Genomic DNA, 12,425 nt, shown 5'->3' on the forward strand with positions numbered 1-12,425 from the left:
AATTTATTTGTTTTTTATCCTGTTGTGCTTACGAAACAATAACATTTTCATGTTTCTTCAACTGTGTGCACTGTTATCAATCTTATTTGTTAAGTATAATAACATTACACTTTTTGATGTTCTTCATTCACAGAATAAGTAAATATACAAAAACCAACAATTGTTATTTCCAAATAACTACTTTGTTTGGTTAAAGTCAGCATTATGCAACACGTTGGGTTTTTACAAGATTTCATCACAGTATTTAGTTAGTAGTGAACCTTTTTTGGTATTTCTCATTAATATGGGAAAACTATTACCAAGAACACAGTAAAAAATGAAAAACATCTCTGCAGAGAAAAGGATTCTATAGTGGTACTGACGTTTATTTAAAGTAGGCCCTGCTGCATCATGAAGGTGTCTAGGCTACATAACTGTAATATTCTGTAAATATATTTTAAAGAGTACAACACTTATTTTTTGGTTGGCTATATAAATAGCAAACAGCTTAGACCCACATATTGGCAATTTAGAAGAATCAGAAAATGCTGATGTCATTTTTTTCCATGGGTTATCATAACACTTCTGCTTTAGCTTTTAAGAACTTTCTCAGTATATATTATCATAGAAAATGTACTTACAATGTATATGCACAAATTGATGTTCAGAATACCAATTCATGTGCCATATTTACAAAGAGCAGTAAGGATTAGGATTAACTGTGCTGTGCCATTTCATATACGTATTCTCTGTGCTCCATCAGTTTTAGTTTTTCTCTTTCTCTGTGTTTGAACAGGTTCAAGGAAAATAGGGCATGTGTTTATCAAAGTCAATAACAAATGAATTTATTGGTTCCAAAGATTCGCTTAATAACATTTTATAATCCCACTATTTCAGCACTGTTAAATTGGCCAATAGGACATTTCCCATGCCTTATTCATGACAGATGAAGCAGTCAAGAATATGAATTTAGGAAAAGGAGGTCTGAGGTTTCACTGGGTTCGTCGGTTAGGCATCCTCTTTGTCTGAATAGGTGTACTGTTAATGCTTTGGTAAATACTGAAAGAAACACTCGATCAGACAATTTATGAAGGACAAAAAAACATGGGATAATGAAATATAGAGACGGGCTCACAATGCTTCCAGCTATTGTAGACATTTCTTTTATTAGATAAAATTGCCTTTATGATAATAGTTAATAATAAAAGATTCACATCTTCTCATTATCACGACTGAATCCATAACATCTCAAGGAAAGAGAAATGTTTTGATACAGGATTTAAAGTAGTAAAAATACTGCTCTCTAGAGCAAAAATAAATATATAAAACATGTAGGGTTATAAAGGATAAATTTGTGAAATGTTTACCTTCATGATTCGACTGTTTTCTACATTTTGTTATTTTTTAAAAATAATTATACAGCCGTAGTGAGAAAACAAGATTAGAGAAGAAAAGATTTTTAGTTTTCCTTTAATTGACTAGTTTTGTGTTTAAGTAAAATAACAAGTGTTTTATTTTAGATTATTGCAAAGATTATTCTGTTTGATTATTTGCCTAATTTCAAAATATTGTTTTCATATTTCCATTTATTTCCAAAAAATGTAAATGTGACAAACGTAACAAAAGATGCTATATTTGCAGATCTCGAAAGAAAACAAGTTCATATTCATGTTCATCCATCCATCCATTTTCTACCGCTTATCCGGGGCCGGGTCGCGGGGGCAGCAGTCTAAGCAGAGATGCCCAGACATCCCTCACCCTAGACACTTCCTCCAGCTCTTCCGGGGGGACACCGAGGCGTTCCCAGGCCAGCCGGGAGACATAGTCCCACCAGCGTGTCCTAGGTCTTCCCCGGGGTCTCCTCCCGGTCGGAAGGGCCCAGAGCACCTTCCGTCGAAAGGCGTCCAGTAGGCATCCGCAACATATGCCCAAGCCACCTCAGCTGACCCCTCTCGGTGTGGAGGAGCAGCGGCTCTACTCCGAGCTCCTCCCGGGTGACCGAGCTTCTCACCCTATCTCTAAGGGATCGCCCAGCCACCCTGCGGAGGAAGCTCATTTCAGCCGCCTGTATCCGGGATCTTGTCCTTTCGGTCATGACCCAAAGCTCATGACCATAGGTGAGAGTAGGAACGTAGATTGACCGGTCCATCGACCGCATTACTGCAGAAGCTGCACCGATCCGTCTGTCAATCTCCCGTTCCATCCTTCCCTCACTCGTGAACAAGACCCCGAGATACTTAAACTCCTCCACTTGAGGAAGGAACTCTCCACCAACCTGAAGTGGGCAAGCCACCCTTTTCCGACTGAGGACCATGGCCTCGGATTTGGAGGTACTGATTTTGATTCCAGCCGCTTCACACTCTGCTGTAAACCGTCCCAGTGCATGCTGAAAGTCCTGGTTTGAAGGGGCCAACACGACAACATCATCCGCAAATAGCAGAGACGAGATCGTGTGGTCCCCAAACCTGACACCCTCCGGCCCCTGGCTGCGCCTAGAAATTCTGTCCATAAAAATTACGAACAGAACCGGTGACAAAGGGCAGCCCTGCCGGAGTCCGACATGCACTGGGAACAAGTCCGACTTACTGCCAGCAATGCGAACCAAGCTCCTGCTTCGGCCGTACAGGGACCTGACAGCCCTTAGTAAAGGACCACAGACCCCATACTCCCGAAGCACCCTCCACAGGATGCCACGAGGGACACAGTCGAATGCCTTATCCAAATCCACAAAACACATGTGGATTGGTTGAGCAAACTCCCATGAACCCTCCAGCACCCTGTAGAGGGTGTAGAGCTGGTCCAGCGTTCCACGGCCTGGACGAAAACCACACTGTTCCTCCTGAATCCGAGGTTCTACTATCGGCCGTATTCTCCTCTCCAGTACCCTGGCATAGACTTTCCCGGGAAGGCTGAGAAGTGTGATCCCCCTGTAGTTGGAACACACCCTCCGGTCCCCCTTCTTAAAAAGAGGGACCACCACCCCGGTCTGCCATCCCAAAGGCACTGTCCCCAACCGCCACGCGATGCTGCAGAGGCATGTCAACCAAGACAGCCCCACAACATCCAGAGACTTGAGGTACTCAGGGCGAATCTCATCCACCCCCGGTGCCTTGCCACTGAGGAGTTTCTTGACTACCTCAGTGACTTCGGCTTGGGTGATGGACGAGTCCACCTCTGCGCCGGACGGTTTGCCAGAATCTCTTCGAGGCCAGTCGATAGTCCTTCTCCATGGCCTCACCAAACTCCTCCCAGGCCCGAGTTTTTGCCTCCACAACCACCCGGGCAGCAGTCCGCTTGGCCTACCGGTACCTGTCAGCTGCCTCAGGAGTCCCACAAGCCAACCAGGCCCGATAAGACTCCTTCTTCAGCTTGACGGTCTCCTTTACTTCCGGTGTCCACCACCGGGTTCGGGGATTCCCGCCTCGACAGGCACCGGAGACCTTACGGCCACAGCTCCGAGTGGCCGCTTCGACAATGGAGACGGAGAACATGGTCCACTCGGACTCAATGTCTCCAGCCTCCCTCGGGATCTGGTTGAAGCTCTGTCGGAGGTGGGAGTTAAAGATCTCTCTGACAGGAGACTCGGCCAGGCGTTCCCAGCAGACCCTTACAGTACGTTTGGGTCTGCCGAGTCTGTCCAGCTTCCTCTCCTGCCATCGGATCCAACTCACCACCAGGTGGTGATCAGTTGACAGTTCCGCCCCTCTCTTAACCCGAGTGTCCAAAACATATGGTCGCAGGTCAGATGAAACGACCACAAAGTCGATCATCGACCTGCGGCCTAGGGTGTCCTGGTGCCACGTGCACTGATGGACACCCTTATGCTTGAACATGGTGTTCGTTATAGACAAACTGTGGCTAGCACAGAAGTCCAATAACTGAACACCGCTCGGGTTCAGATCAGGGGGGCCGTTCCTCCCAATCACGCCCCTCCAGGTGTCACTGTCGTTGCCGACATGGGCGTTGAAGTCCCCCAGTAGGACGACGGAGTCCTCAGTCGGAGTACTTTCCAGCACCCCTCCCAGAGACTCCAAGAAGGTCGGGTACTCTGCACTGCCGTTCGGCCCGTAGGCACAAACAACAGTGAGAGACCTAACCCCGACCCGTAGGCGCAGGGAAACGACCCTCTCGTTCACCGGGGTAAACTCCAACACATGGCGGGAGAGCTGGGGGGCTATAAGCAGACCCACACCAGCCCGCCGCCTCTCCCCATGGGCAACTCCAGAGTGATGAAGTGTCCATCCTCTCTCGAGGAGTGTGGTTCCAGAGCCCAAGCCATGCGTAGAGGTGATCCCGACTATCTCGAGTCGGAACCTATCAACCTCACGCACCATCTCAGGCTCCTTCCCCGCCAGCGAGGTGACGTTCCACGTCCCTAGAGCTAGCTTCTGTGTCCAGGGATCGGGCTGTCGAGGCACTGTCCTCCGACTGCCGCCCGATCCACTACGCACCGACCCCCTATGGTCCCTCCCGCACGTGGTGAGCCCACGGGATTCATGTTCAATTAATGTTTTTACATACAGTATATATTAGGATCAGTTCAAAAATGTATTTATAAAATGGTCAGTTCTGGTCCTTCATTCTCATTGGCTGAGCTGAGTTCTAAACCATTATAAAATACCCTGATTTATAACGGCTATAGAACAATAGGTCATCTGGGAATGCAATTACGATAGAATCCATTACTATTTGATCACATTTGTCTATTTCACTTTCTCACTGTTTAACTGTTTAAGTCACTTTTGCTGCATGCTACTATCATTTACATCAACTTTGTTGATAGCAAACTAATTTGAACAGTGAATTCTCCCAAAAGATCAGCTATTATCAGGTCTCCCCAAACTATGAGATTATCATTATTATATGTGCCTTTTTAATTAAATATATGCACACAACAGGTCAGCACAAACGTTTTCCATAGTGCCTGAGGAGAGGGATCTGTCAAATGAGGTGTTCCGGCACAAATTATTCCCTGGAGGTGACGATCGGATTTCTTAGGTGCCGGATCCTGCTTGTTCCAGCACCAATGAGGCCCTGGAGGTGCCGGTCAATATTACGTAATTTATTTAGCTGTAAAATCATCCTGTTAATTTTAAACTGATATGACAGTCTGATAGGGTATATTCGTTGTTAAATCATTCTACATATTTATTATTGGTAGATCCATTTGATCTGTAAATTAATACTGACTGTTTATTTTAAACTGTAGGATAATCTGTGTTCATTTAAATCTGGCTGGACAATTTGACAGGGTATTTTGCATTGTCAAATCTGCAAATCAGAAAATCAGATATTTCGAAGAAAGTCGGCAACCGAACAGGGCCGGTACCTATTCACTTCTACTGTATGGACACAAAAAAGTGAGTGGGTGCCGGTTATCAACATTCTTCAAAATATCTTTTTTTTTGATCTGCGGAAGAAAATCCTACAGGTTTGAAATGACATGAGGGTGAGTACATGACGACAGAATTTTTAATTATGGATGAACCAATGTAATCTCTTTAATGTAATTGATTGTTTTCATGTACCTGCTTTCTTAAAGAGATGAGGACACTGTCAGTGTCATGCATATTGCGACACATGGGTATTTTACAAGATTTCTTCACAGGATTTAGTTACACACATTTTTAACTAAAGTGAGTTTATGTTCACCGTGGATTTAGATTTAAATACATCATCCTCACTGTTCTATCAAACTGACCTGTGTCCGTGTGGGTTTACCCTGGCTACTCCTATTTTGTTCTAATCACATGCAACATTAGGTGAATGGGAGATGCTGAATTACCTCTCCCAACTTGTGTCTAGAATAGCTGTTTCTCGCAATGAATATACAATAGCTGTAAATAATGGAATGGTGTTAATAAGGTAAATAAATAAAGATTAAATAAAGATTTGCAGCAGTAATGTACAGAATATGTTTGCTTACATTTATGTGGAGGTTGTTTTAATCATCTCAGGGAATCTCCTGCGGATTACTCACTGGGGTTTAGGAGGAACTATTCTGTGTATTGCTGATAAGGAACAATGTGTATTGCGACAATGTATTGTTGCCGACCTTCGAACCTCGTATGTGTATATCAACTCACTTTCAGCTAATAGAAAAACACTATATATGATTAAATACTGTGTTTTCAAAGTTGACAAGCACTTTTTAAAACTTTTCATTAGTTAGATGTTTGCAAAAACCCAGTGACAAACATAAAGGATGACTAATAATAATGATTTATAAATTACGATAGTATACTGTATTTGATTTCAACATCATCTGATCACGCCTGAAACTGCTTCTGTAGTTTTTAAAAAAGAACATTCAAGACATACAGGATCATTTGGTCGGCCTTCTGACCAAATTGAAAATACATCAGATAAGTAAGGAGTACTAAAACATTCCAGAATAGACAAGTGTAAACTTTTTAAATCCTTCTATTAAAACCATTTTCGAAAGTTTTTCAAACAAGTTTTAACTAGGTCACCATTTTACAGTATCTCTTTACACAAGGATGTGTTGTAGTTATGTCAATAATGTTTCACATGATGCAGGTTACTGCTTTAGATGGGTGTCTTCCCTGTTTTACAAGCTAAATATGTGCACAGTGTAAAGTCACTTCCTTTCGCCGCTGTATAAACATGTTCGTGAGCTTTCTTAGTTTCATTTACTGTATGGACCAAAACAGAACGACATGGCTTGTACAGCATTGCATCTAATGCTCCCAATGTTATGTGCTCTTATAACCGGTAGGTCATCTTTTGCACTGGCTTTAATGGAGAGAAACTTTATTGCTCTTATATTGCTATTTTTATAACAATAACTGTTATTACATTAAATTGTATTTTTTATTGTAGAAAGGTTGTCACAAAGTTCTTTCTCGGATTGTTTTAACATTCACAGAATATCCTTTTTTACTAATAGGTTCTTTGGAGAACAAAAAAATGTGTAAGATTTATTTTTAAAAGTGTACACATTATGAGACACTCTTGCATCTTTTATTTTAATCAGGATCTCTGCTCTGATATTTCCTGCAGGTGCTTCATATTTGTGCCCTCATGAGGACATCAGCATTCGAGGGGGTGATTATACTTTATCAGATGGTTTTTCTGAAGGGAGTGTTCTGAGATACATTTGTCCAGAAGGCTATTACCCCATTGTTAAGACCCGTCATTGTAAAAATGGAAGCTGGCAACCAAAGCGCAGAATCAAACCAGAGTGCAAGAGTAAGCAATGTATTAGGACTTTACCTCTATCCTTCATTCTGCAATCTACTTATGTTTATAATAACATCTTCCATCTCCAATTTCAATAATAATCCAAAAACAATTATGCTGCATTTGTATATATTTTTTTTTCTTAGAGATCACATGCCCTGATCCTCGTGGTTTTGAAAATGGAGAAATGTATCCGTTTCAGCAGAGGTATTTTGTGAACAGCATAACCAACTACATGTGTCATTCCGGCTATACATTCAGCGGCTCAGCGGCCCGTGTCTGCCAGCTGAACGGCAAGTGGAGTGGGGGCACGCCAATCTGTGGAAGAAACTGTGAGTCACATGCATCAATATTTCTATCTTTCACAGATACATTTAGTATTTTATTCTATAGCTATTGCACGTACCTTGTGTTGCAAACTGTCAAAGGTCCAGTTTATGAAATTTAGCGGCACCAGTGATGGGGTAGCGAACTGCAACCATTCTCATTTCCCGCTCATTCTACTTCACTACTCCTTCCTGGTGGAACATTCCTCCCAATGCGGTCCAGTCAACCACATCTCTCACAACCTTCAAAAAACTACTAAACACACCTCTTCGGCGAATACTTGACAGACATATTTAAAAAATGATAATCATTTAAAAAAAACTTACACTAACCCTCTTCTCTCAACAGGTAGTGGTCTAGCTTTTGTTGAAACTAGTAACTTTGAATTAGCACCTATTGTACTATTGCTTATTGTATGACATATCGCTTATTGCTCCCCGAACTCTTTGTAAGTCGCTTTGGATAAAAGCGTCTGCTAAATGTAAATGTATGTAGATAGAAATAGCTCATTCGAAGGCAATAAAAACATAAGCCTTCATTATGTAAAGTCTGAAGACATAGTTATGTATATTATTTGCATTTCTGTCAATAGATCCCCCAAACATTACACACAGCACCTTTAAGGGAGATTTTTAGAAACATATGCTAAACATCGACAGTTTTGAATAATTATGATGAACTTACTTTTTATTAATAATATAATGTTGATAATAAGTCTGACGTCCTCACAGCTGACCACTGTCCTGATCCTGGCACTCCCCCTGGCACTGTGAGAACAGGTCAAATGTTTAATATTGACGACAAAGTCACATACCGATGTGATGACAATTGGGCCCTGATTGGTTCCAGACAGCGAGTCTGTCAGGAAAACGGCCTATGGTCAGGGACAGAACCGCAATGTTACGGTAAAACTTATTTCGTTCTGTTCTTTATGAAGAAGTACATATTTGTGGCCTTTCCGCAATGATGACCATAAATGTTCCAATAAATTAAAAGAGGCTAGGATACTAATGTGGTTGTTTAAATCCAGCTGATTTCACATATGACACCCCAGAGGAGGCAGCTGAGAGTTTCAGCACTTCTCTTAAGGCAAATCTAGAGCTTTCTCAACAATATGAAGAAACAGGTAGCATACTATTCTCTTCCTCTGCAAGACAGTATAATGGTTTTTCAATTTAGTCACCACGTGGCATGAAACCTGTTCACTGTTTCTTCAGATCAGTACGGGAAAAAAATACAAGTACATCAGGGTGGAAAACTTGATATTTATATTGCTCTGGATGTATCTGACAGCATAGACGAAAAGGACTTTGAAAACTCAAAAGATGTCATAAGTAACCTCATTGAAAAGGTATATTAGGTTAACTGTTTTACAATTTTAATCATTTCAGATACTTTAAGCCTAATTATTTGTTATTGTATATCCAATTTTTAACCCATATCCACTCTATGCCCACATATCACACGTGTGACGATATTCAGATTTATCAGCATTCTTTTGACAAAACTGTGTACTATATTCTTATTATAGTAACTTATTCTGATCTTGAAACTGATTGTACATTCTCTTCGCCTACAGATCAGTTATTATGAAGTCTCCCCGAACTACGAGATTTTGGTTTTTTCCACAGATGTTACAAGGATAGTCTCTATGACTGACTTTAAGAGGGGTCAGGCAAATAACCTATCAGACATTCTTAAAAACCTAAAAGACTTTAAATATAACAGTAAGTAATGTACTGCGATAAGCACTGAAATGCTTTTTTGATCATGTAAATCTGTATGAAAAGAAGACATTTAATATCCCTGTGTTTTGTGTTTAACAGGTAAAGGTATTGGAACAGGGACAAATATTGCCAAAGCTTACTTTAGCATTTTAGAGAGTATGGGGATAGAGAAGGAAAAAGATAAAGAAGGCTTTCTTCAGACTCAGCAAATAGTCATCATGTTCACTGACGGTAAATAATATCAGAGTTTATGTGAAATAGTTTGAAAAGAAAAAAAAACTTTTTAAAGATTTTTGAAAATATAAAATAAATGTGCCACATACCATCAAAGTGGTAAATTCACAAAAAGGCTGTGTTATTCTATACCGTATATGTACATATAAAATTGACTGTATTTCACACCTCATTCTACTCTTTAGGTCAAGCCAACATGGGTGGAAATCCCAAACCTAAGGTGGATCAAATAAAAGATCTTGTGTTAAATAATGATCCTTCACGGGAGGAAAAACTTGGTGAGGAGGAACATGAAATTATTTTGATTACAAGCACATCGCTGTTAACATCTCAATTATAAGACACTTCATGTCATGTCATAAGTGGTTATCAGACATTCTGCAAAATTGGAAAAAATATACATTTATTTCATAGTAATGTTGATTTTTTAACAGATCTTTATGTGTTTGGAATGGGAGATGATGTATACGCTGAGGACATAAATTCTTTAAAGACGGACAGAGGAAATGAAAAGTTTTTTTTCAAACTCCGGAATCTGGAAGAACTGAAGCAGACATTTGACAACATGATTGGTACTGTACTGGATTGTTTTTCTTACAATCCTGTGTACATTGTTGCCTATTATATCTACAGTATTTTACAAAAACATGTCATTATCGTTTCTTATTATCTCACTATCTAAGTATATGATTTAATCTTAATCTTATTATCTCAATAGATGAAGGCACCAGTGTAAAACTATGTGGACTTTACAGGGATTACGATGATGGCATGGTATCCCATAGGCGCCGTCAATACCCCTGGTTCGCAACGATCACTATAACTGTAGGTATCTCTTTATCTTATAGTCTTTTTATCTTCTTTTAAAACAATACATATTCACTTCAATATTGCGTTTGTACCATTTTTATGTGTTTGCAGCGTAATGATGGAACCTCTTCAAAATGCTTGGGGTCATTAGTCACATCAACATTTATCTTGACCGCTGCTCACTGCTTCAGGTTTGGTGATACACCTGATAGGATATCTGTTGTTATGGACTCAAAAGGTAACAACATTTTATATCTTCAGCCATATCATTAAGAATATTTTCCCCTGCCTGACAATAAAGTATAATAGTGTACATTTAATCAATGGTTTTCCTTTTTCACTCTTAGGAATAAAAGCTCAACAATACACATCTCATCCTAACTTTAATCTCAAAGCAAAACGTCACCTGGGGATACCAGAATATTATGAATATGACGTAGCTCTTATTCAACTGGAGGAGCCTGTGATCATGGATCTTAATGTTCGGTGAGAAAAGTGGCTCATCAACATGATTTTACTTTTGTACGAAAGTGCACAATTCATTATTCACATTGTGAATCTGTACAGACCAATCTGTATCCCATGCACCAAAGAAACCAATGGAGCTCTGAAACTCTCAGACCGTGAAGGGACATGTAAAAAACACAGTGAGTCACAAACAAACACTTTTTTTCACAGTATGAGCAACTGTATATATATATATATATACATATACATATATATAATTTATTTATTTATTACAGAGGAGATACTTATGAGTTCAGAAACCGTGAATGCTGCATTCATGTCAGAGTTCCAAGGCAGGACTGTAAAGAAGCAAATCAAAATCAAGCAGGGAAATTTGGTAATTATGTTTAATAACATTGCTAAAAGCTATCCTGCTCTTCCACTTCCACGTATTCAGTATTGCACCTTTTTCTTCAGCGGGATGCTTGTGTTGAAGATGCAAAAAAAGCTAAAGGAATTACTGCGACAAAAGCTAAGGATATTGTTTCAGATAACTTTTTGTGCAGCGGCGGTATTGAACCAAACATAGATGACATTGCCTGCAAAGGTATGTTTGATGTTTGCAAAAAGGGTGTGAACTGTTTGGCAATGCATTGTTATTCAATTATAATAGATAAACTTCACTAAACTCTACTTTTAGCAACGATAAATGTCAGGCATTATGTCAGGCATCTGTAAACTCAGATTTGATGTCTGAATGACATTTTGTAACAGGTGATTCTGGAGGGGCCACTTTTGTAGTTCCTGGTAGTCGAATGGTACAGGTGAGATTTTTCTCCACATATATGTCATGTTTGTTAACCTTTGCTCTGCCATATAGTAGGTGATTAATCTGTTTATAAACTATTATTATATAAGAGATCATAATTTGTTTAGTTTTAAAATTGTCGTTTTACTATATAAATAATTGTTGACAGGTCGGTATTGTGAGCTGGGGAGTGAAGGACATGTGCAAAGACAACCCCGAGCCTCAATCTGTTGAAGATTCCAGAGATTACCATACAAATCTATTCAGTCCAGAAATACATACATTTCTCAAACAATATCTGGGAAACGAGAGACTAGGAACCCCTCTTACATTCTTGTGAACATTTAACAACAGTTGCTTATTAATATTGTGCATCAATGAAGATTTGTTTTTGTACTTTATGTTTTTTATGTGTTAATATAATGCGGCATTATAAGAGGCAAAAAAACATTTACGCATTTGCGACTTAGATTGCATTATACTATAGCTACACTTGTATTGAGAGTGTGCGGCCCTGGGATCATACCCATGAACTTGGTATTGCTAGTGCCATGCTTTAACCACTGAGCTACAAGAAATTCTTGTTTTCAGACTTCTTAATGACACCTGTTTTATCGGTAAATTAACATTAAATGTCCAAGGAGCCTCATACATGCAAAAATATATCAGATCACTGGGAAATGAAAGGCAAACAGAATCGTGGTATTAATATTTGATGTATGTAAACCCTAAACCAAACAAAAAAAATAAAGCTATGGCTATTTGCTAATTAACTTAACTGTTGTTTGTTGAATGATTTTTATTCATTATCAAAAAATGAAATATGACGAAACCACCCCACGAAGGTCTTGAACATGCGCGGAACTCGTTATAAACAGCAACAATTCCTG

At 39.8% G+C, this 12,425-nt stretch overlaps 1 protein-coding gene across 1 annotated transcript; it reads left to right on the forward strand.

Moving 5' to 3' along the window:
* Positions 1-6,508: 6,508 nt before the first annotated feature.
* Positions 6,509-12,311, forward strand: LOC306910938 (complement factor B-like). The gene is made up of 18 exons (XM_079485871.1): positions 6,509-6,714; positions 7,003-7,191; positions 7,329-7,514; positions 8,241-8,414; positions 8,540-8,635; positions 8,727-8,860; positions 9,089-9,236; positions 9,336-9,467; positions 9,656-9,748; positions 9,905-10,042; positions 10,189-10,295; positions 10,392-10,518; positions 10,628-10,766; positions 10,848-10,927; positions 11,024-11,124; positions 11,205-11,334; positions 11,502-11,551; positions 11,705-12,311. The coding sequence occupies exons 1-18, from the start codon at positions 6,660-6,662 to the stop codon at positions 11,873-11,875; spliced, it is 2,250 nt and encodes a 749-aa protein (XP_079341997.1). The 5' UTR covers positions 6,509-6,659; the 3' UTR covers positions 11,876-12,311.
* Positions 12,312-12,425: the final 114 nt, after the last annotated feature.

The sequence above is a fragment of the Barbatula barbatula genome (assembly GCF_947034865.1).
Source record: "Barbatula barbatula genome assembly, chromosome: 22".
NCBI classification, from domain to species: domain Eukaryota; kingdom Metazoa; phylum Chordata; class Actinopteri; order Cypriniformes; family Nemacheilidae; genus Barbatula; species Barbatula barbatula.